The sequence below is a fragment of the Geotrypetes seraphini genome, chromosome 3, assembly GCF_902459505.1.
Source record: "Geotrypetes seraphini chromosome 3, aGeoSer1.1, whole genome shotgun sequence".
In the NCBI taxonomy this organism is placed as follows: Eukaryota; Metazoa; Chordata; class Amphibia; order Gymnophiona; family Dermophiidae; genus Geotrypetes; species Geotrypetes seraphini.
Genome location: NC_047086.1, coordinates 411,266,885 through 411,293,063, shown reverse-complemented (window position 1 = coordinate 411,293,063; position 26,179 = coordinate 411,266,885). Strand labels below are relative to the sequence as shown.

The following is a 26,179-nucleotide window of genomic DNA, read 5'->3' as shown; positions in this document are numbered from 1 at the left end:
ATCAGCTCGCAACCTTGGGGTGATCTTTGACTCTTCTCTCTCCTTCTCTGCTCAAATCCAACAAACCGACAAATCCTGTCGCTTTCTCTATAATATTACCAAAATCCGTCCTCTTCTGTCTGAACACACTACCAAAACCCTTGTCTACACTCTGTTCACCTCGCACTTAGACTACTGCAACGTACTTCTCTCGGGCCTCCCACACATCCGTCTCTCGCCTCTTCAATCCGTTCAAAATTCTGCTGCACGACTCGTATTCCGTGAGAGCCAATATTCTCACGTTACACCTCTCCTCGAGTCACTTCATTGGCTCCCCGCCCATTTCCGAATACAGTTTAAACTCCTCTTGCTGACTTACAAGTGCATTCACGCTGAAGCTCCCCGATATCCGTCCTCTTCTGTCTGAACACACTACCAAAACCCTTGTCTACACTCTGTTCACCTCGCACTTAGACTACTGCAACGTACTTCTCTCGGGCCTCCCACGCATCCTGATGTAGGCCGCTGTCCAGGCCTACCTCGGTAATGAGACCTCGAACGCTATATACTGGTTTCAATAAGTATATATTTATTTAGTCAATCAATAACAGCTTACAAGAATAGATCATATAGTATATAGCGTAACAGAAGGTGATGATCTCTAGGCCTAGAGGTCCTCTGATGTCTGTTCTGCCCTCTCCCTTCTAAAGGCCTGGTTTTTATACATTTCTTAGTGGCCAACACCACGTTGGTCTATATCACATGATACATCCTTATTGGCTATTTACTTATGCATTACTGCCTAACTACATTCATTTATTGGCTATTCTCATCTACGTCATGTTATATGTCCATTCTGTTTTCCGTAAAACCTACCTTTTCCCCGAAATGCCTGTTTCCCCACCATATTAGTATTTCCGAGCACAAGCCCCCCTCCCAACTTTAAACATCTCTGATACTTTCTATTAGATGATTTTTCTTATGAATTCTTTCTTCTGAGAATTCTGTCTTCTGACCATGGCCTGTTTATCTCTTTATGGTATCTGGCTGGGTGGGCCTTGGTGTAAAACCACAGCTAGCCCACAGCCTCAGGACCTGTTGCTTTTTCTCTAGTTTTACTTCTACAGTAGCTAATTGAACTCATAAAACAGCGTATTTCTCCATCTTTGCATGCTCTTCAGTTAATGGTGAAATATCTTTCCATAAGTAATCTACTGTTTCTATCATCTGCAGAGACAGATAAGGTAGATTTCAGTTCCAGGGGGTGAGGGCAGTTTTTTCTGTAAAGAGAAAAGTGATCTTTGTCTTAATCCCATCCCCCTTCACCTGGCTAATGTCAGGACTTATCGGGATGTATCCCACTTCACCTGGCTAATGTCAGGACTTACAGGGATGTATCCATGCTTTATTCTCTCTCATCCCCTCTTCAAAGCCCCTCCAGGTGGCTTTGACCCCTGTTCATTCGGTGAGGAGTTAGTTTGTATCAGAAACTGTACATTATGGGCCCGGGGCTATGTGCTAGGAACTGCATATGGTAAAGGAAAGAGACAAGTGCCCACCCTTACTACGCTACCGAGGACAGAGCAGTATAACATGTCGCAGTGTACTTATTGCTTATAATACTAGGCCAAGCAGTCAATAATTCAGATATTGTGCAAAGCAGAAATCATGTAAGCAGTTGAGTGCTGCATTAAAACTTATACCTGCCGGGCTGTGATAGAAACATCAGCATAAATTACTGATGTAGTGGGGATAGGTGGTGACTCGTGGGAGGGGAAATCAGCTGCTGGTGTTTCATAGGGAGGTACATTAAAAATCAGCCAAGTCAAGACTATCAAAAATGTTGTGTATGGGTCTGTGTAGGGGTCTCTATTTCAACATTTGGGATAATTCGGGCAACCAGGCATCTGCAGGGGTTCATAATTTAACCTGATACATTTTAATATATTCTCTCTTTATGGCTTCATCCTGTTATGAGCATACTACATCCAAAAGGGATGGCGGGATAAATTAACAAGTTAGATTATTTCCATGCTCTTCCAAAACAGCTGGGATCGGTGCAAACTCGGCTGGGTCCAGACGCCAGGGGTGAAAGTCTAGGTAACCACATCAAATCTTACGTCATCATCCTTCAGCTGGGCTCATCACTTCTTCTTCACTGCAGTTCTCCTCAGCTTAGTAGCAAGAAAGGGAATGGAAAGAATCCAACTGGAGGGGAAAATAACTAGGGAGCTATTGTGGGAGTCAAAACAGGATGAAAATGCATAAAGTCACAATCAAGAAAAACACATGAATTTTGCAATAGGGCTGTTAGAAATAATTATGAACATATGAAAATATATATATGTACTAATACTGCATGAGTCCATAAAAGAGTTAAAGTGCAAATTGATCGCACCAAACCTCACAGATCATCTCCTCAACTGTTTTTGTCCTTTGATCCTAACAAGTTGGGTCATCCTGTATCTAAACGCACTCTGTCCAATTGGCTTGCTGCTTGCGTTTCATTCTGTTATGCTTAGTCGGGCCTGACACTGGAAGGTTCGGTCACGGGCCACAAGATTAGAGCTATGGCAGCGTCTGTAGCTTTCCTCCGTTCCACTCCTATTGAGGAAATCTGCAAGGCTGCTACTTGGTCCTCAGTTCATACTTTTACATCTCATTATTGTCTGGATGCATTCTCCAGACGGGATGGACACTTCGGCCAATCTGTTTTACAAAATTTGTTTTCCTAATGGCCAACCTTCCCTCCATCCCTCTTTTTGTTAGCTTGGAGGTCACCCATCAGTCAAGAATATGCTGCCTGCTTGTCCTGGGATAAAGCACAGTTACTTACCGTAACAGGTGTTATCCAGGGACAGCAGGCAGATATTCTTGCGTCCCACCCACCTCCCCGGGTTGGCTTCTTAGCTGGCTTATCCTAACTGGGGACCATGCGCCTCTGTCGGGTGGGAAGGCACTCGTGCGTGCGCGGTACGGTCTACTAGAACTTTCCAAGTTCTTAGAGTGCAATCACTCTAAAATTGTCCGTACCGGGGCTCCGTCGGTGCCGTCACCCATCAGTCAAGAATATCTGCCTGCTGTCCCTGGATAACACCTGTTACGGTAAGTAACTGTGCTTTATGGCTCCGCCCTCCAGTGCGATGGCCTTTTCCGACCGTGGAATCTTAATCTGGTTTTCCTGGTGCTTGCGAGTCCTCTATATGTGTCTCAGGACCGAGCTTCCTTAATGGACTTTAACATCAAGATGATCACCTCCTCCCGGAGAGTGTCGGAACTTCAGGCTTTGTCCAGAAGAGATCTTTTTCTTAGGTTACAAATTCAGGCTTGACCTTGCACACACTCCAATCTTTCTTGACGAAAGTGATTTCCATCTTCCACATCAACCAGGAAGTACGCTTGCCAGACTTCATACCCTCTGGTTCGAGAAAACATGATTGGGTGTTTAAAAACATTGAATGTGCACAGACTTTTGCTGTGGTATCTAGAAGTTATAAACAATTTCACTGGTCAAATAGTAACATAGTAACATAGTAGATGACGGCAGATAAAGACCCGAATGGTCCATAAGAACATAAGACTTGCCTCTGTCGGGTCAGACCGGAGGTCCATCGTGCCTGGCAGTCCGTTCACGTGGCGGCCCCTCAGGTCCAGGACCTGAAACTCACATATGCTTTTCGCTTTTGTCCATCCAGTCTGCCCAACCTGATTCAATTTAAATTTTTAAATTTTTTCTTCTTAGCTATTTCTGGGCAAGAATCCAAAGCTTTAACCTGTACTGTGCTTGGGTTCCAACTGCCGAAATCTCTGTTAAGACTTACTCTAGCCCATCTACACCCTCCCAGCCATTGAATTCTGGTCTCCCCAGCCCATCCTTCACCAGACGGCCATATACAGACACAGACCATGCAAGTCTGCCCAGTACTGGCCTTAGTTCAATATTTAATCTTATTTTCTGATTCTAGATCCTTTGTGTTCATCCCACGCTTCTTTGAACTCAGTCACAGTTTTACTCTCCACCACCTCTCTCGGGAGCGCATTCCAGGCATTCACTACCCTCTCCGTAAAGTAGAATTTCCTAACATTGCCTTTGAATCTACCACCCCTCAACCTCAAATTATGTCCTCTGGTTTTACCATTTTCCTTTCTCTGGAAAAGATTTTGTTCTACGTTAATCTCCTTTAAGTATTTGAACGTCTGAATCATATCTCCTCTGTCTCTCCTTTCCTCTAGGGTATACATATTCAGGGCTTCCAGTCTTTCCTCATATGTCTTCTGGCGCAAGCCTCCTATCATTTTTGTCACCCTCCTCTGGACCGCCTCAAGTCTTCTTACGTCTTTCGCCAGATACGGTCTCCAAAACTGAACACATCTGTTTGTGTGCCCGTAAAGGTCGGCCAGCATCGAAAGCATCAATTTCAAGGTGGATCTGTATGGCCATTTCTTCCTCCTATATTGAAAGTGGAAAGTGTCCACCCATATCTGTGAGGGCACATTTCACAAGAGGCGTTGCCTCCTTATGGGCGGAATTCTCTGTGGTTTCTTCAGAAGAGATCTGTAGAGCCTCAACTTGATCTTCTCTGCATAAGATCATGAAGTTTTACAGAGTGGATGTGGCAGCCAAACAGGACTCCATGTGTAGATATTCGATTCTGGCTGCAGGCTCAACTGTCCCACCCTAAGCTTGAGGGGCTGCTCTGTTACGTCCCACAGGTTGAAGAATAGTATCTGTTGTACTGGAAGGAAAGATTAGGTTTTTACTTTGATGATAATTTTTCTAGTAGACATACACTGTCTTCCTGAAGCCTGCCCTGTCAGTTGTGAATTCGTCTGCTTCCTGCCTCAATTAGACCTGATAATTCAGATTTCTTGTTTTCTTCGGTCCAGCCTTGACAAGAATAGAGGCAGTGGCTACTGCTTTGATGTATCCAGGACTTATCTATATGAATCTCCCACACTCGATGCAGGTTGTGTTTAAGTTGGCGACTATTTTGTTTTTTCACCTTGTTATGTATTGCAAGTGTTTGATGATATGAGCAGAACAGGCATGTTTCTTGGGGGAAAGTTCCCGTGCTCTTCTTCCCTTTTCTTCTCTAGCACTGCTTTGTTGCTAACTGAGAAACTGAAGGAGAGCCCGGAGGTAAGGGAGGAGGAGCAAAAAGAATGCAAGAGATCAAGAACACGATCAAATAGGGAAGAGCATATAGAAACAGATATATTATTAATATGAGAAGCGACCATTCAGTTTCTACTTCTTGAGATGGATGACAGGAGCCTATGGGAGACTTTTATAGGTTGTAAGACCTATTCCTATATTTTGCTGAAGTTGTTAGTCAAGGGCTTGTGCAAACTGGTTTCAGTTCAGATGCTGAGATGCTAATGTGTTGCATGAAGAGTCTCAAGGTCACTAACCAGTGCTGGAAAAGATAATGAACAGTGCTGAAAGGAAAATGCAAGTCAGCAAAAACATTCCATCCGGGAACCTAAGAACTGATAACGTGATGCTGTACCCGTGTGAAGAATGGGAACTTCAAGAAGAAGAAAGTTCTAGACGCTATGCCTGTCCAGGGCCCCCCAGGGAAGAATAGAGGCATGGACTAGGAGAGGGCGTTAGCTAGGCATTTGGTTTATCCAGTATGGTGGTGCATTAATCGCCAGGGGAAGGTCTTACTAGAAAGAAATATTTTTTGTATAAAAACCCCCATGCTCTGGCACTGCTTTAGAGAGACTCAAAACTGTAACCCTTCCCCCCTCTTAGGCCTCTCACCTTCCCCCTTTACACCTAACTCTTTAATCTCTCCACTGTAGTTCCTCTCTCATCTTTCTTCCTGTAAACCGTGCCGAGCTCCGCATTCGTGGAGATGGTGCGGTTTATAAACCCAAGGTTTAGTTTAGACTACACCATGCTTACAGAAAGATGCCGGCACTGTTGGTATGAGGTGTTTTCTCTCCATTGTATATGTCCAAACTGATTTATTTCTGATTTGACAAATGCTGCTATAATACTAATTACTAGAAGAATAAAAAGTTATCTGTTTTGGAATATACAATGTTATATTTTTGGTTTTTATTTTTATATTTGGGTATTTTCTCTTCATCACATCGGACACTCCCAATGAAGAAAAGTTAGTAGCCTTTTACTTCATTCCCAATCAAATGTATGTTGAACTAAATTCACTCTTGTGTGTGTAAATTCAGAATGAACAAACTGTATTTTATATACGATATGTCAATTTGTAACTAGTTTGACCTTTACTGAGCCCATTGAGGAGGACATAAAACAAAATAACTAATTAAAATTGATTAGGGCAAGGATTGTTTTCCTTTGATGTTTCTCTTTTCTTTATCCTAACCTTGAGGATTTAATTTTTTCTCATCTTGATTTTATAGGGATTGAAAGTGGTAGTATTGTCCTGAGGAATCCTGCTACTATTGCAGAAATTCAGAGTGGCGTACCTGTTGTTCTGCGCTGCCACATTGATGGCCATCCACGGTAAGCAGTTTATAGGACTTAATTTGTCTAAATTTAGTTTCATTGTTTCCTTTCTCATCTTTAGTGTTATAAAGTTTTTGCTTCATTTTCATCTCACAAATCAGTTCAGAAGTTGTGGGTTATATCCATTAACCAGCAAACGTGGATAGAGAACAAAGTAGTTCTCATGATTTGCTCCTTTAAAGGTATCGTGCAGCTATGGAGCCTTCGGTATTCTCTGTTTTCAGTAGATGGTAGATTGACTTAGCTCCTGGACTGTGACTGCTCCTGATTCAGTTTCCAAACTTCTGTCAGTTGAGCTTGGGGGATTTTCTCTTTTAAACATAGAAACATGATGGCATTCACTATCTCCTCCTCTTCCTAAGAGATCCCACGTGTCTGTCCCATGTGCTCTTGAATTCAGACAGTCTTTGTCTCCATAGGCAGCAGAAGAATTGATAGGGGGGAAAAAATAGAAATCAGGCTTCACCTCTGCTCAAATTCCACTGGACAACCCACAGTTCAATTACAGATTTATTAAACTTATTATACCACTTAATAGCCCCTGGAGCTGCTACGGCCTCGCCTCCCACCCCCGGACAGCCACAGCGCCCGCCCATCTGCCAGTCTGCACGATACCTTTAAAGGAGCAAATCATGAGAACTACTTTGTTCTCTATCCACATTTGCTGGTTAATGGATATAATCACAGATGTCAAGTACACCGGGGAATCCCTCTGGGTGAACCTGGCCAGAGGCAGGGGAAAATGCCTGTATCTTGGTGTAGTATATAGACCTCCAAGACAACTGGAAGACAAAGACTCCGAATTAATTGAAGACATAGAGAATATCACTCTACAGGGAGACACTGTTCTGCTAGGGGACTTCAACATGCCTGACCCAGATTGGAACTCATACTCAGCAACAACCAGCGGCAGCAAGAGACTGTTAGCATCCATAAAAGGAGCACGACTCAAACAAATGGTATTGGAACCCACTAGGGCCCAGGCGATCCTGGACCTGGTACTCACCAAAGGGGATAGCGTTTCGAAGGTCTCGGTAGGAGATAAGCTAGCCTCCAGCGACCACAACATGGTGTGGTTCTACCTCAGGAAAGGTTTCCCTAGATCAAACACGAAAACGAAAGTACTCAACTTCCGAGGCACTGACTTCGAACGCATGGGAGATTTCGTCCACCGGACACTGCAGAACCAAGCTACGACCGATGATGTGGAAGCTATGTGGTCATCCCTGAAATCTACCATACATGAAGCGACAAGCCTCTACATTAAATCAGTACACAAACGGTGGAGAAACAACAAACCCCAATGGTACTCCGCAGAAATCTCGCACCTCGTCAAGGAGAAGAAAAAAGCATTTATTTCCTACAAACGAACGGAGACTAGAGAAGCTAAACTAGAACATAGGGCTAGGTCTGCAGCGGTCAAAACGGCAGTCAGGGAGGCCAAACTTCGAGTGGAAGAGACTCTGGCAAAGAACATGAAGAAAGGGGACAAATCCTTCTTCAGGTATTTTAGTGATAGGAAAAAGAACACAGACGGGATAGTACGCTTTAGAAAACCAGATGGGAACTGCGCAGAATCAGATTCTGATAAAGCAGAAATACTGAATGAATACTTCTGCTCGGTCTTCACCTGCGAGGCACCGGGGCACGGTCCGCAGTTGCAGGCAAGGCCCAGCGTGGAAGACCCGTTTCAGAATTTCGAGTTCACACCTGGCGACGTCTAGTACGAACTGGCAAGACTCAAGGTGAACAAAGCCATGGGACCGGACAATCTACACCCCAGGGTGCTCAGTGAGCTGCGTGATGTTCTGGCAGAACCGCTAACAGGACTCTTCAATCTCTCCCTAAGTTCGGGGAGAGTCCCCATAGACTGGAAAACAACTAACGTCATTCCACTGCACAAAAAGGGTTGCAGGGCAGAGGTTGCAAACTACAGACCGGTGAGTCTTGCATCAATAATATGCAAGCTCATGGAAACACTAATCAAACGTAAATTAGACGCAATCTTGGATGAGGAGAATCTACAGGATCCCAGTCAACACGGATTCACCAAGGGTAGGTCCTGCCAATCCAATCTCATCAGCTTCTTTGACTGGGTAACAAAACAGCTAGACTTGGGAGAATCCGTGGACGTCGTATACCTGGACTTCAGCAAAGCTTTCGATAGTGTCCCGCATCGCAGGCTGTTGAGCAAGATGAAATCAATGGGGCTGGGAGAAACACTAACTACATGGGGTCAATGACTGGCTGAGTAGCAGACTTCAGAGGGTGGTAGTTAACGATACCCTCTCTAAAACATCGGAGGTGATCAGTGGAGTACCGCAGGGCTCAGTCTTGGGCACGCTCCTTTTCAACATATTTATAGGGGACCTAAATCAGGGGCTTCAAGGTAAGATAACGTTATTCGCTGATGACGCCAAACTATGCAATATAGTGAGAGACAGCAATTCACCTGATAGTATGACACAGGACCTACATTTGTTGGAGCTTTGGTCCTCAACCTGGCAGCTGGGCTTCAACGCTAAGAAATGCAAGATCATGCACCTCTGCACGGATTTCTGCTGCCGAACTTACACCTTGAATGGTGAGATCTTAGCTAGAACTTCAACAGAACGAGACTTGGGAGTGATCATCAGCGCAGACATGAAAACTGCTGATCATGTGGAGAAGGCTTCATCTAAGGCAAGACAGTTGTTAGGTTGCATCCGCAGGAGTTTCGTCAGCCGGAAGCCTGAAGTCATAATGCCATTATACAGAACCATGGTGAGACCTCATTTGGAATACTGTGTGCAATTCTGGAGGCCACACTACCGAAAATATGTGCTGAGAATAGAGTCAGTGCAACAGATGGCCACCAGGATGGTCTTGGGGCTCAAGGATTTATCATAGGAGGAAAGGCTGAAAAATTTGCAGCTGTACTCACTCGAGGAACCTAAGGAGAGAGGAGACATGATCGAGACATTTAAGTATATTACTGGCCGTATCGAGATGGAAGAAGAGATTCTCTTTCTCAAAGGACCCTCAGCCACAAGAAGGCATCCGCTCAAACTCAGGGGCGTGAAATTTCATGGCGACACCAGGAAATATTTCTTCACCGAGAGAGTGGTTGATCCTTGGAACGAGCTCCCAGTGCAGGTGATCGAGGCAAACAGCACGCAAGAATTTAAGAGCAAATGGGATGCCCATGTGGGATCCCTTAGAGGGTTAAGCCAAGGGAACCTGACCCTTGGATCGAAAGGCTAGGGGGTAGGTCAGTAGAGTGGGCGGACCTGATGGGCTATGGCCCTTATCTGCCGTCATCTTCTATGTTTCTATGAGGTTGGGTGAGGGCGATGGTATGGTCGCTCTTACGTCTAAGATTTTATTGTTGAAAAAGGTGGCTAGGGTTTCTGCCGAGGGCATACATTCATTATCCTGTAGCATGATTTGGGCGGTGTCAGTTAATCTGTTTACCAGTTTGAACAGATCTTTGCTATTTGTTTTGGGTGTCCCTATTTTTTGTGCGTAGTGTATTGTTCGCTTTTCTCTAATCAGATTTTTGTAGTTTTTCATCTTTTGTTTCCAGTGTATTTTGTCTTCTTCTTTGTTTGTTTTTTGCCAGGTTCTTTCTAGTTTTCTCAGTTCCTGTTTTAGAGTTAGTAATTCAGAATCAAACCATTCATTTAGTTCCCTTTCTTTTTATATGTTTGGAACGGTGCTATTTGATCTAACACTTCTTTGCTGAACTTTGCCCATTTGTTTGGGAAGTTTTGTATTTCCTACGTTTTGGGTTGTAATTCGTAGTGGGTCCAGAATTCTATTGGGTTTATAGTTCCTCTTCTGTTGATTGTGGTTGGTTTTGAGTTTTTTCTTTTATATTTTGGTTGGGGTGATTTTTTTTGCCAATAAAGATCAAAGTTACAAATGTAGTGATCTGACCAGATGCATTTTTTCCAGGCCCCTATGCTATGTTGGATCTTTGGGTCAGGGATTTATTTTTTCGAAAAGGTAACTATGTCTAATTGGTGGCCTTTATTGTGTGTTTTCTCTAGTTTTGGTACATAAGAACATAAGAACATAAGCAATGCCTCTCCTGGGTCAGACCTGAGGTCCATCATGCCCAGAAGTCCGCTCACGCGGTGGCACAACAGGTCCAGGATCCTCTATTTATACCCTTCTATCCCCTTTTCCAGCAGGAAATTGTCCAATCCTTTCTTAAACCCCAGTACTGTACTCTGCCCTATTACGCCCTCTGGAAGCGCATTCCAGTAGTCCACCACTCGTTGGGTAAAGAAGAACTTCCTAGCATTCGTTTTGAATCTGTCCCCTTTCAACTTTTCCGAGTGCCCTCTTGTTCTTTTATTTTTAGAAAGTTTGAAGAATCTGTCCCTCTCTACTCTCTCTATTCCCTTCATGATCTTATAAGTCTCTATCATATCCCCTCTAAGTCTCCTCTTCTCCAGGGAAAAGAGACCCAGTTTCTCCAATCTCTCAGCGTATGAAAGGTTTTCCATCCCTTTTATCAGACGTGTCGCTCTCCTCTGAACCCTCTCGAGTAACGCCATATCCTTCTTAAGGTACGGCGACCAATATTGGACGCAGTATTCCAGATGCGGGCGCACCATCGCCCGATACAACGGCAGGATAACTTCTTTTGTCCTGGTTGTAATACCCTTCTTGATTATACCTAGCATTCTATTTGCTTTCTTAGCGGCCGCTGCGCACTGTGCCGTCGGCTTCATTGTCATGTCCACCATTACCCCCAAGCAGTGTTCCCGCTAAGCTGCGTTGACGTGCGCACGCGCACAAAATATTACCTCGCAGCGCACAAGTTTCTCGTCACAGCGCACACAGTGTAGAGCACAGTTCTTCAACCGCCGGTCCGCAAACAAAATCTTGCCGGTCCGCGAAGGATTCGGTCCCCGCCGCAACGAAAGGCCGGCGTCAGCTGACTTGCAACTTCCTGTTGCAGTCGCTGTGCCGGGACTCCTGCCTTCCACCGCGTTTGCCTCCTGCCTTGTCTCCGCACCTCCAGACCAGCAGCGGCAGCTGTGTATGCTTTTAACTTCGGCACAGAGCTGCCCCTAATCAATAGTTTAGCGCGGTTTCATAAGGCAGCCTCGGGGCCTTTGCTAGGCCGGCCCACATCGCATCATCGAAGCGGGCCGGCTATCAAAGGCCCCGAGGCTGCCTCATGAAACCGCGCTAAACTATTGATTAGGGGCAGCTCTGTGCCGAAGTTAAAAGCATACAGAGCTGCCGCTGCTGGTCTGAACTCTTGGGCCGCTGAAGGAGGGCAAAAAGCAGCTGTCCTGGAGGTTTCCCTTCCTCTCGCCTTTACAGGTTCCTTTTTTCCACCTTTTTTTTTTTCCTTCAAACGGCAACGGGCCCCAGCATCGACATCAATCAAGTAAGTTCCACTGTCAATCAAGCGGTTCTGCTCGGCCAAAGCTTCCCCTGTGACATGAGCCACCCTCAGGGGAAAGAAAGTGACCCACAAAGGTGAGGGGAAGGGGGGCAGATGATGGAAGTTGGGGGGGGGGGAGAGAGAGAGAAGGGGCAGATGATGGAATGGAGGAGATGAGAGAGAGAGAGAAGGGGACAGATGATGGAAGTGAGAAGAAGGGAGAGAGAGCAGAAGGCAGATGGATGTCAGTTGAGAAGGGAGAGCAGATGCTGAATGGAAGTGGGGAAAGAACACATACTGGATGGAAGGAGGAGATAAATAAAGGGGGAAGAAAATAGTAAGATAATGGAGGGGTGAGGGAAAGGGGTGACAAGCTGTGTGTAGACACAGTGAAAAGAGGGAAACGGGACTAAATAGTAAGAAAGAATTTAATTTAGATGGAGGCAGAAAATAGAGAAGGAAGACCAGAGAAGAAAAGGGAAGAGAGAGCAGAGAATGATCAGATCTGAGTGGAGGAAATGAGAAGAGAGATATGCTAAAAACCACAGGGGGGAGGGAAGGATAGAGATGCCAGACCATGAGGGGAACAGAAGGAAGATGATGGATGCTAGACCAAATTGGGGGGTGGGGGGGGGCAGGAGGAGAGATGGCAGGGAAAGACAGACAGTGAATGGAAGGGGCAGATGCTGGACTGAAGAGACAGAGAAGGTTATCATGCTGCTGTACCGGGCCATGGTACGCCCTCACCTGGAGTACTGCGTCCAGCACTGGTACTTTAAGAAGGACACGGTACTACTCGAAAGGATCCAGAGAAGAGCAACTAAAATGGTTAAGGGGCTGGAGGAGTTGCCGTACAGCGAAAGATTAGAGAAACTGGGCCTCTTCTCCCTTGAGCAGAGGAGATTGAGAGGGGACATGATAGAAACATTCAAGGTACTGAAGGGAATAGACTTAGTAGCTAAGGCAGGGAGAACGAGAGGGCACTCTCTAAAGTTGAAAGGGGATAGATTCCATACAAACGTAAGGAAGTTCTGTGGTAGAAAGCAACATATTTATTTGGCTCATAACTTGCTGGCGCCCGATATTTTTAGCTCACAGTGAAAAAAGTTTGCTCACAACACCCGCCCGCTTAGAGGGAACACTGCCCCCAAGTCCCTTTCTTGGGTACTCTCATTCAATAACATCCCTCCCATCGTATAGTTGTACCTTGGGTTTCTGCTTCCCACATGTAATACTTTACATTTCTCAACGTTGAACTTCATCTGCCATCTCGCCGCCCATTCCCCCAGTTTGTTCAAGTCCCTTTGCAATTCTTCGCATTCCTCTTTTTGGTATTGAGAAACCAAGAGTTGTTAGGAAAGTGTCAATTTCTATCACGATTGGTTTTTCCACTTGCTCTAGGTGAACGTTCATGTCGCCCAGTAGTAGGTTATATGTTCCTTTTAGGGTGTTAATGGTGAGGTATTTGAAGAACTCTTCCCTAGTACTAGACCATTTTGGGGGGGGGATGTAAAATAGTGTCATGGTTAATGCCTCTTCCAGTTGGGTGCTGGTAACCTTACAAGTTAATATTTCCAGGTCTTTTGTGGTTTTTGAATCTATTTTGCAATAATCAAAGGATTCTTTTAAAATTATCGCAATACCACCCCCTTTTTTTCCAGTTTCTAGATAGTGGTATTATTTTGTAACCCTGGGGTAGCATTTCTTTCATAATCGGATCTGTGTCTGAAACCATCCATATTTCAGTCAGGAATAGGAGATCGGGGTTCGTTTGTGCCATCCAATCGTGTAGAATTTGAGCTTTGTTGGGGTGGGTGTACTAGAGCATTCTATTTTTTCAATTTTCTTACCTTGATCTTGCTATTATGGTGTTTGAAAGAGTTGCGAGCTCTGTTTACCACGGGTATTTGTGGTGGGCCTAGTTTTGAAAAATCATATAGAAATTGATGTTGATGTGGGCCAGTTTGTTTACTCGTCTTAGTTGGCCTGTGCCAGGAAAAGTGAATAGGGATTGGTTTGTGTTTTTTTTCGTTGTTATACCAGCTTCTGTAACATTTTAAATACAGAACCCCCAGTATCAGTAGGTATTTGTTTAAAGTCACCTTAATTTCACTTATAGTTTGACCAATATAATATTTTCCACAAGGGCAAACTGTATAATAAACCACCTGCTTGAGTCACAATTGGTGCCTATAGACATTATATACTGTTTGCCCCCTGAAAACGGAATCTCAATGGTTGGTTGTTCTAAAATGTACTGACATTGGCAGCATCTTCCACATTTACCATGGGGGGAAGATCTTCCATCTATATTTTCTGTTTTTCTGTGTTTGAGCTTTTCGCCTAAATTTTGTGCTCTTGAAAAAGCAAATTTTGGCTTTTTAGAAAATGCCTTATGATATTGTAAGATCGGCCAATGATTTTGGTTGTCAGACAGATGCCAGAGGGTGGTGGTTAATGGAAGTCGTTCGGAGGAAGAATAGGTGAGTAGTGAAGTCCCTCAGGATTCAGTGCTAGGGCCGATCCTGTTTGTGAGTGACATTGCTGAAGAGTTAGAAGGAAAAGTTTGCCTTTTTACGAATGATACCAAGATTTGTAACAGAGTAGACACCGAGGAGGGAGTGGAAAACATGAAAAAGGATCTACAAAAGTTAGAGGGATGGTCTAAAATCTGGCAACTAAAATTCAATGCAAAGAAATGCAGAGTAATGCATTTGAGGATTAATAATTGGAAGGAGCCGTATATGCTGGGAGGGGAGAGACTAATATTAACGGATGGGGAGAGGGACCTTGGGGTGATAGTGTCTGAAGATCTAAAGGCGAAAACACAGTGCGACAAGACAGTGGATGCTGGGCTGTATAAAGAGAGGCGTAACCAGTAGAAGAACGAAGGTGTTGATGCCCCTGTACAGGTCATTGGTGAGGCCCCACTTAGAGTATTGTGTTCAGTTTTGGAGACTGTATCTGGCGAAGGACATAAAAAGACTTGAAGCGGTCCAGAGGAGGGGCGACGAAAATGATAGGAGGTTTGCGCCAGAAGAGGTATGAGGAGAGACTGGAAGCCCTGAGTATGTATACCCTAGAGGAAAGGAGGGACAGGGGAGATATGATTCAGACTTCAAGTACTTGAAAGGTATGAACGTAGAACAAAATTTTTTCAAGAGAAAGGAAAATGGTAAAAACAGAGGACATAATTTGAGGTTGAGGGGTGGTAGATTCAAGAGCAATGTAAGGAAATTCTTCTTTACGGAGAGGGTGATGGATGCCTGGAATGCGCTCCCAAGAGAGATGGTGGAGAGGAAAACGGTGACGGATTTAAAAAAAGCATGGGATGAACACAGAGGATCTAGAAAATAATAGTAAATCTTGAAGAACTAAGGCCAGTATTGGGCAGACTTGCACAGTCTGTGTCTATGTATGACCGTTGGCTGAGGATGGGCTTGGGAGGGCTGAGATGGACTGGAGTGAGCTTTGCCGGAGACATCAGTAGTTGGAACCTAAGAACAGTACCGGGCAGAGCTTTGGATTCTTGCCCAGAAATGGCTAAGGAGAAGAAGAAACCCCCCCCCCCCAACAGATTTTTAGATTGAATCAGGTTGGGCAGACTAGATGAACCATTCGGGTCTTTATGTGCTGTCATCTACTATGTTACTATGAATAAAAAAGAAAATGATTGACAAAAATTTGCCATAGTTTTTATTCCTTTAACAGTGGGAAAGCCAAGTTTATATTCCATGACTTTATACCCTGTCCATCGAATCAAGATGTCTAGCCATCATTAAAAGAATTAGAAACAGCATTGAAATCTCTTAGAGTTGGATCCGCTCCTGGTGGGGATGGTTTTACAGTGGAATTTTATAAATCATTTCAAACTTCTCTATTACCCCATTTATTAAATTTATATCAGTCTCAACTAAGTAAAGGTTGCATTTCAGGTACTATGGCAGAATCCTTGACTATTGTTTTGCCAAAGCCAAATAAAGATCCTACTTTGGTTTCAAACTACAGGCCTATTTCTTTAATTAATGTGGATGGAAAATTATTAGCCAAAGCATTGGCAATGCGGTTGGCTAAGGCTCTCCCTTTTATCATTGATGTGCATCAAACTGGATTTGTTGCGAACAGACATTCATCTAATAATACCAGGTTGGCTTTTCACACATTAAATTTAACAAAAGACATGAATGATCCAGCTTTTATGGTATCTTTGGATGCAGAGAAAGCCTTTGATAGAGTGGAATGGACATTCATGTATCAGGCATTGGAATGGTTTGGTATAGGTTCGGGATTTATACAAATGATTCAAACTTTGTATAGCTCCCCTATGGCAAGATTATATATTAATAATAATTTATCAGAACGTTTCAATTTGCATAGGGGAGTTAGACAGGGTTGACCATTATCTCCTTTGCTCTTTGATATTGTTTTAGAACTCTTATTATTAGCTATTCAACAAGCAAAGGGGATACAGGGTATTTCCCGTAAAGATTGGGAATATAAAGTCTCTGCATATGCAGATGATATATTATTTCATTTGAGAAATCCAAAAATTACCATTCCATGTTTGTTGGAATTGATAGAAAAATTTGGAAAATTCTCAAGATATAAGATAAATTGGAGTAAATCTGAAATTCTTCCACTTAATGTACATTGTACAAGGAGTTTGTTTGATACATTCTCATTTGTATGGAAGGAAGATGGACTAAAATATTTAGGTATTTGGATTAAAAACACACTAGAAGATACAGTGAAAGAGAATGAAAAATTTATATTAAAAAAGGTAACAGAAATGTGTGAGCAGTGGAATCCTTTGCATTTATCTTGGTGGGGAAGAGTTCAAACTGTTAAAATGATGATATTGCCTGTAGTTTGTTATCCAATGGGAATCATACCAGTTTTTTTTCAGGGGTCTTTTTATAAAAAATTTAATGATTGGATTTCTGTATGTATTATGAAAATTTTCATTGAAGAATTGTTGGGTGGGGGGGAAAGGGTTATAATTTCTACTTTAATGGATTATATGTATAAGAATGTCAAGTGATGTATATTTTATTAGTAATGTAATATTTTAATATTATCACTTGTTTGTCAGTTTTAAAATGAATAAAGAATTTTTTTTAAAAATTGAATTCTATTCTTACAAAATTTGTTTGGCTAGGTAAAACTCCTAGAATCGCTCTATTATCTTTACAAAAACCAATTAAGGAGGGTGGGGTAAATTTTCCAAACTTTTATAGGTACCATCAAGCCTATATTTTACGTCAAGGTATGTATTTGGGTCCTCCCTGAGCTCATTGATTACACCCCGGATTGGTTATATTTGGAATGGCGATTCATGTTTCCTTTACATCTTTGTCATGTCCTTAGTATCAAGATGCCTAGACTGTATAAAGATAATAGAATTTTAATGGACACATGGAAAACCTTAAGATTTGTCAGCAATCTAACAAATATTCCTATTAGTAAATCAACAAATCAAACCATATGGCTAAACCCCATGATTCAAATTGGCAGATTTAAGATCATCTGGAAGCATTGGACTTTAAATGATGTTATTTTAAATATGGTCTTATCACAAAGTTTTAGGTGGCTGCAACTGAAGCAGGCCATTCAGGTAGGCCGCTCATTGGTATAAATTATAAGTGAATCTGTTAAAAAGAAACCCAAAAATGGTCTTAGAGATATTTGGAGCATTGAGATTAAGCATCAAATTTCAGCTTCTCAATGGCCACAAATTTGGTCTTGGAGGATGAGATGTACAATGTCGGCATCTATGAGATAAACTTGGTTTTTTCTTCTGCATAGAGCGTTTTGGACCCCAGTTAGAATACAAAAGTTAAATGGTTCAAAGTCTAATAGATGCTGGCAGTGTAATCTTGAAGTAGGGACTTTGGATCATCTTTTGTTTTATTGTCCCTTTATCTTAGCCTTTTGGAACTCAATTTGGGATCAAGTAAATTGTTTATTGGAAAAGCATGTGGCATTATCTTATGGTCGATCATTGGAACGAGCTGCCTCAGCAGGTGATTGAGGCCAACAGCGTGTCAGATTTTAAGAGAAAATGGGATATTCACATGGGATCTATAGGGGAGTAAAAGTCAGGGAGTGGGCCATTGGTATGGGCAGACTCGATGGGCTATGGCCCTTTTCTGCCGTCAATTTCTATGTTTCTATGATACAGTACTATTTGGTATGTCAATGAGGAAAAAGAGCCAAATATCATCAAATAACAATAAACTTTTATTGATAATGACAGGAGTCGCCATTCAGCAAATCACAAGCAATTGGAAAAATTACAGTAGACTCAATTATAATTTCTGGTGGAACTCATTATGTCATATATAAAATGGAAAGAACAATAGCTATACAACAAGGGAACTATAAGAAATTTAATAAAATTTGGGAGCCATTAACTTCTTATTGTAATGAGGAAACACCATTTTCTATTGAAATTTACACCGTCTAATGTTTGGGAGGGGGGAGGTATATTTTTTAATATTCATATTGGGGAAAATAATAGAGGAATGATAGGAGGGGAGGGTGGTAATTTTATGTATTGTAAGATAAATCAGAAAGATTGTCAAGTGATGTGTTTAATTGTATTGTTTGTGCACTTGATGTAAGATTGAAAATGAATAAAGAATTATTATAAAAAGAAAAGATGTCTAGCCAGCTTACAGTCTAAATAGGGATGGAAAAAGGAGAGGACACGAGGGTGGAATTATAATCATGAAAGTACAATTGGGGGGAAAAGCATAAGAGTAGCTGTATGTCCTTGCTATGCTGTATACTTAGGCGCCTTCAAACCAGACTTGAATTGCTGTAGAGGTGAGTCATATCTGAGATGGAGTGGCAGAGCGCCGAGTACTGACATTTATTTTTAAAAATTTATATTCTGCATATCTTACAGTTCTATGTGGATTACAATAAAACAGGTAACAAAAAGAACATTGCACTAATGACATATAAAAAACATGAATCAGCATAACATAACATAAAATGAGATAAAATATCCCAGCAACATAGCAAGTTTCCACCCTCACCTATTTTGACTGAGAAATAACTCTTGGCAAATTAGTGGCACAGTGGTTAAAGCTACAGCCTCAGCACCCTGGGGTTGTGGGTTCAAACCCAAGCTGCTCCTTGTGACCCTGGACAAGTCGCTTAATCCCCTCATTGCCCCAGGTATATTGTGAGCCCACCTGGACAGACAGGGAAAAATTCTTGAGGACCTGAAAAACTTAATGTAAACCGTTCTGAGCTCCCTTGGGAGAATGGTATAGAAAATGGAACAAATAAATAAATAAATAAGTATGCACAAATAGACAAGTTTTAAGTTCCTTCTTAAAGCATAAAACAGAAGAGCCCTGTCTAAATTACAAAGGAAGCTTAGTACAACAAATAGGGCCACACACAGAAAACGTCGTCTTGCAATAACTCGAAAGCCTCACTGCAGACAAGGAACGCACATCAAGACAACACTTATACTTTGAACTTAAACTCCCTGCCGGCTGATAAATATGTAACAACAAACATTGTTCAGTAACTTAAAGATCAAACAAAAAATCTTAAGTTTAATGTGTGCATTGAGGGGCAACCAGTGTAACTCTTGCAAAATGGAGTAATGTGTTCAAACTGAGACACATGCGCCACAATCCGTGCAGTGGCATTTTGGGCAAGTTGCAAAGCTTTGAGGGCACATTGTGCTAACATAAGGCATTGCAATAGTCAAAAACTGGATTGACCATCATTACAACAGTGGTCTTAAAGTTAGTCTCTTAATCTACTCAGCATGTGTAGTCGAGACACCTGACACAACCGATTTTACTTGTTCCGTAAATGAAAATGTGGAATCAAGTATGACACCCAAATATCTGCAGTGCTGCAATACTGGTACAGTGCAAGCTCTGAAGGAAAAACCTGTAAACGATTTGAACGACCGATGCACAAGATCTCCTTTTGTTGAGACAATGTAAGCATGTGGGATGCGCAGTATGGTGTCAGAAGTGTAGAGAGAAATGAAGGTAATCCAGAGTAACGAATCTTCAAAATCAGAAGTAATATCTTGAACATTAGGAAAGTTCTATGTGCCTTCAATACTATATATACAAATAGCTTTAAGCGGAATATAATTGTTAATAATTTTATTATATGTAACCTGCGCAGAAGCTGCCCGATTTCCGATTCAAATCAATTCACCGATTCACTTTGGGTGACTTGATTCGAATTGATGTGTATTTTAAAAAAATCGGCCTCTCCGATTCAGGACCCAACCCTCCTCCCCATGCCCAGCTGTCATTGCGATCATGAATCCTGCTGTCGCAGATGCCGCCACTCAAAACATTTTTTTAAAGAACTCTCTCACTGGCTTGTAAATTTCCCAGCCTGATTCGACACAGCCTGACGTTCTGTGTTTGACTCCGTCTAAAAAAAGAAACCCCTCCCCCCCCCCCCCCCGAAATCCAGGCAATTTTTCAAACCCTCCCGGTAACACTAGCCTGGATTAGCAGCTGCACCGCTCTCTCCTTCCGTAGCTTTAGCAAGTCAATTCCCTTCTGCAGCCTCAAGGCCTCTGCTAGGCTGTCCCACCTCCGATGATGCAACTTCCTTTTTCCTCGGAGGCGGGACAGCCTAGCAGAGGCCCTGGGGCTGCAGAAGGGAATTGACTTGCTAAAGCTATGGAAGGAAAGAGCGATGCAGCTGCTAATCCATGCTAGTGTTAAAGGGAGGGTTTGAAAAATCGCCTGGTTTTTCGGGGTTTTTTTTTTCTTTTTTTAGCCGGAGTCAAACACAGAACGTCAGGCTGTGCCGAGTCAGACCGGGGAATCCACAAGCCGGTGAGAGCCTATGAGAGCCTGTTAATTGGGAGAGGAGCGTAGTGCCGATGGACCTAGGAGACAAGAGGGAAGGGTGCTGATAGGAGGCGAGGAGAGGAGGGAGTGGTGCTGCTAGACCTGGGAGGTGAGTGGGTAAGGTACTGCTTCCAATCAGAGGGGAGGGAAAGGGAAGGGAGAGGAGCCTTGCTAGTTGGAGAGGAGAGTTGCTGCTTGCCCTGGGGGTGGAAAGGAGAGGTGCTGCAGCTAGGTGGTGGGGGAAACGGAAGTAGAGAGGAGGGGAGGGAGAGGTACTGTTGAAGCTGAGTGGTGGAGGGAGGTGAGAGAGAGAGGTGCTGCTGGATTGGGAACAGAGGAGAGTGCTGCTGGACTTAAAATGGAAGAGGGAAAGCTGCAGCAGGACTGATGGGAGAGCAGTGGAGGAGGAGAGTGGAAGAGGGAAGAGCAGTGGAGGAGGAGAATGAGAGAGGAAGGGTGAAGAGAAATGCTGCTGCTGTATCCAATTGGGGAGAGAGAAGGAAGGAGGGAGAAGGAAGACCAGGAAGGGAGAGGAGAGGATAGAGAGATGCCAAGACCATGGGAGGGAGGGAAAGGAAAGGCGATACTAGACCATGGAGGGAGAGATGCCAGGGCATGGGGGGGGGGGGGGAAGGAGACAGATGCCAGACCAGGGGAAAGGAATGGAAATGGAAGGGGAGGACACAGATGGATGGTTAGCATGGAGAAAGAAGAAAGAACAAGGCCCTGGCAAGCAAGTTATCAGAAGACAACCAGAGCCTGGGACCAACAAGATTTGACTAATGACCAGATAACAAAAGGTAGAAAAACTAATTTTATTTTCTGTTTTGTGATTACAATATATCAGATTTGAAACGTATATCCTGCCAGAGCTGGTGTTAGACCGCAAACGTGAGCTAGGATTTAACAGAGAGAGGAAAAGTCTTTTTTGTTTGTGTATTTTGTTTACACCACACGCCAGTGTGGTTAGGAGAAGGCAAAGGGGGAGAAGAGGCTATAAAATAAACACACCAGGATGTTTGAGAAAAACACCCAATTGGCCAGGAAAATTGAATCAAAAATTTTTTTTCCTGAATCGGGCAACACTAGTGGATACAGTGGCTATAAATCTTTTAAATAAATAAAATTATGCAGTGGGATATAGGCAGCCAATGTGCCTTCAACAGTGGTGTATCATGGCCATACTTCCTCTTCCCTGTGATCAGTTTAATGGCCCTGATCCTAAGGCTGGCATATAGGGCATTACAAGAATTGAATTGGCTGATGACCAAAGAATGGATGAGAATATATCGCTAATGTGCCCCAAAAGGAGTTCAATGCGATTTACTATTTAGAAGAGTCTGGCCATGTCCAAGATCAACATTATTTCATTATTGAGTGCAGGAGGATATAGCAGTGAATGTATTGACTGAGTCAATGGCAGCAGTGTAGAGAGAAAATATTTGGTCAATTTGTTTTGTTTAGCATAATAGAAGGGAAGATTAACGGCTCCCTTTACAAAGCCATGGTAACTTTTCTCCCATGGCAAATGCACCAAAGCCATGGGAGAAGTGTTACTATGGCTTTGTAAAATGGGCTCTAAAGTAGTGAATTTTGAGGCTGGTCAGAATGTATCAGTCCAGGTTATCAGTTGGCAGCTGGTTTAGAGGCCAACCAAATTTCAGTTTTCCTTAGCAACAGCAGCAGATGAATCCAGAGACCAATGGGATAGCACACATCTACCAGGAGGCGGAGATAGAGAAACTGATTAACAGGTGGTCCTATTGACTGGCACTCCTCCTGTATCTTCAGTATGCTCTATCTCCCAGCAGGAAATGGTCGCCATTCAACTAGCTCCTGAATTCTGGCTGTGACTGGAAAATTATTTTCTCCTGTTGAAGTTTCTCTTCAGTGAGACAGTGAGTGGCTGAACGGTGCCGGCTTTAGGGGTTACACCTGGGCCCCCCCTCACCCTCCCTCCAATAATATAGGGTCTGACTGGGTCTCAGTTTTTCTTCTTTCCCTTCTCTGTTTAAAAAAAAAAGGGAGACCACAGTTGCTACATTCTGCCCTGTTAGTACTGCACAACCAGCTCTTACTGGCGTCATAGAAACATAGACATAGAAATTGACGGCAGATAAGGGCCACGGCCCATCTAGTCTGCCCACCCTGATGACCCTCCCCTACCTTTGCCTAGTGAATAGAGCCCACGTGTCGATCCCATTTGGCCTTAAAATCAGGCACGCTGCTGGCCTCAATCATAGAAACATAGGGCGTCAACCGGCCCTAACAACAAGCTTGTGAGTATGTATGCATTTTTTACTGTTGTTTGAACTTCAGGCTCTGTTTGGGAGTCTTAGTACTGTGGGTTCGGTCAGCGTACGTTTAAGAATATTTTATTGAGGCTAAGTTTTATGACTAGAAATCCGTTGAGGGAGTCGGGACTTTCCCGCCCTTTGCATGCACGCGCTTGGTTTCCTTGTTGGTTACAGCGCGGCAGTAGCGGTGCGATTTCATACTCGCACTTGTTCTCGGGTTTCATTGCAGCAGTAGTAGTCCTGTTTATTCTGAGGCTCTCTTTCGTCGGTGTTTGTCACGGCCATGTGCAGCTGATTGTGCAGGTGCCGGTTTATAGCAGCGCGCAGGAGATGGGACATGTTTTTTCCGGTGCTATGGAAAGCACTGCACTGTTCTTCTAGTTATTACCCGAGTCTGGTTTTCTTTCTATGTAGGCAGCGGCAGGATAAATTTTGTGGGGCTTGAATCCGACTATGTTTCTAGGAGTGTTGATGCGACGGCCATGTTTTGGCGAGAATCAGGCACGCGCTTGGGTCTCCGGCGATGGCAGGAGAGCTGCAGCTTTCCGGTAGTTTATTTCCAGCTGACTTTGGTCAGGGTATGCCGCAGCTTCTCTCCTTTCCGGTTCAGACAAGTTGTGTGTTTCTCCAGCTTTGGGACAAGCTTGGGCAGATTTATATGTCTATGTTTGTGTTCTTGCTGTATTCACTTGAAGGAAGCTGCTTGTTTAATCGGACTCTAGGGTTAGCACTCAAGGGGATTACCAGAGAGACTCTGACCTGTGCTAGGTCACCCAGTCTCGGTTTGTCTCCAGACTGGGTCGACATACAGCAAATCACGGCACAGTGAAATCAGCAGTAAGATAGTGCCCTGTATTTCACATGGGTATCTCATTGTCTCTCTTGGGGTCCCTGCAGATTGAACCTTTGTCTGTTGGTAACTGTCTTTCTTATTTGGGCCTCTGTGCTGCGCTGCATGTGTCTAGTAGTGGCATAGGATATATATGCCTAAAGGTAGTACTAACAGTTTCCAAGTTCGGGCTGTCTCTATGGGCATAATGACACTTCGCATCTTCCTGTGGCCAGGACTCTCTCTCTCTATTTCTGAGAGGGCCTGGACTTCAGATTTCCATGCTTATCACGCTGGTTTCTCCTGTCGCCATTTTCTCATGGCACATGCTAGACGGATCCACCGACCAGACAGGAAGGGCTGTTCGGCTCATTCTAACCAGGAGCCAGTTATCTATTCTATCAAAACCGCGGAGGAGCACGCGTTATGTGGCTGTTAGCCTCATTCCTGAAGCTCTCATTAGCGATGTGAGCTTTGTCTGATACTTGTTAGGATGCTGTTGTTTTCCACGGGGTGGTAGATGCAGCATCTTGATTGCTCATTCACTTTAAAGGACATACGTATTTCGCTCACGTTGCATGGAGTTAGTACTGTTTTCATGGTTCCAGTATACTCCTCTTTACATTGTTTAATCTTGATCTTTTCCTAGGAGAGTTTCTTTCTTTTTACAGATCCTACAGTTCTCATTCTGCCGTTCCCTGACCTTCTGCACTTCATTCTGAGGGGATCTTGACTTCTTCCAATGACTCTTCAGGCTTTCTCATGAGGGGGAAGGTGCTATAATGTCAGGTCAGGGGGCTGTGAACATTTTTCAGGATGCTTGCAACTTTGCATCCTCCTCAGGTTCTTGGAGTCTCTATGTTTTGTGTTTCCCTTTCCCTTGAGGCGCTCCTTCCCTCCTGCAATCTCCTACAAATCTCTGATTCCAATCGACCCCAACCCTATGCTTACAGACTCCTAACCTATCCCAGCTGACAGATCCTGGTCTTCCTTTGAACTTGTCTCTGAATCCTTGGTCCATAATCTCTGCCTCAAACTGAAATTCTGCAATTGTACCTCAGATCCATTCCCCGCCTACCTTTACGAGAACACTTCCCCTCAGGCCATCTCATTTCTTACAATTCTCATAAACTCCGCCCTCCATTCAGGCCTATTCTCCCCAGAAATGGGCCATATCTCCTTAACCCCACTACTGAAAAAACCTGATCTAGACCCCTCTACACCATCCAGCTACCGTCCAATAGCAAACATTCCTCTCCTTACCAAGATGCTAGAATCCATCATATCCACTCAACTATCTTCCTACCTTGAAAAATTCACCGTTCTGCTACCCTACCAATACGGCTTCCGTTCCAACTTCAGCACCAAATCCCTTCTGACCTCCTTAATCTCAAAAGTTCAACATCTCCATTCTCGCAACAAGTTCGCCGTCCTTCAATTCGACCTTTCTGCAGCTTTTGATGCTGTCCATCATGATATCCTACTTTACCAACTCACTGAGATAAGCATTAACTCCACAGTCCTTGATTGGTTCTTGAACTTCTTACGCTCCCGCTCCTACACTATCAACATGAAGGGCATTTCTTCCTCCCCCTGGAACCCGATCTGTGGAGTCCCACAAGGCTCACCTCTCTCTCCTATCCTTGAAACACTTTACACTTACTCAGATGACATCTTTGTCCTCCTTGAGACCAACCGGAACCTCACCAACCTCTCTGCTAACATATCCTCATGTATTTCGAACCTTCAATCCTGGGCCCACACTGTGCAGATGAAACTGAACGAATCCAAAACAAAACTTTTCTGGCTTGGCTCAAAATTGGACCAACTGCCCACCTCTAAACCTCTGTCCTCTGGCCCCACTCTGCATCTTGAATACTCAAGTAAAATTCTGGGAGTCATCATTGACTCTACACTTTCCTTCAATGATCATCTCAACTCCCTAATAAAAATAATGTTTCTTCAGCCTTCACATGCTGAGGAAAGTGAGAACCTGTTTCCATTAAAAACACTTTGCCGTCCTTGTCCAATCCACCATCCTTTCCAGACTGGATTATTGCAACTCTATCTACCTAAGCCTAACAAAGAAAAACCTTCAAAGACTCCAGCGGATTCAGAATGCCGCTGCTAAGCTTATTTTCGCAAAAAGCAAATTCAACCACGTCTCACCGCTTTTGTCCAAGTTCCACTAGCTTCCGATAATCTCCAGAGTCCACTTCAAATGTGCCTGCCTTACTTTCAAGATCCTATACGGCATCCTCCCCCCCTTTATTCCTCTTTCTTGGAACTCCTCTCACCCAATTCCACCAGATCCACCCAAAACCTGAAACTTTCCTTTCC

General features: G+C 43.6%; 1 protein-coding gene across 1 annotated transcript in view; it reads left to right on the top strand.

The window, feature by feature from the left end:
* PTK7 (protein tyrosine kinase 7 (inactive)) overlaps nucleotides 1-26,179 on the top strand; it is a 373,613-nt gene that overhangs the window by 16,915 nt on the left and 330,519 nt on the right. Inside the window, 1 exon segment of the mRNA XM_033937683.1 lies at nucleotides 6,370-6,472. Within this exon segment, the coding sequence (XP_033793574.1) occupies nucleotides 6,370-6,472 (103 nt within the window).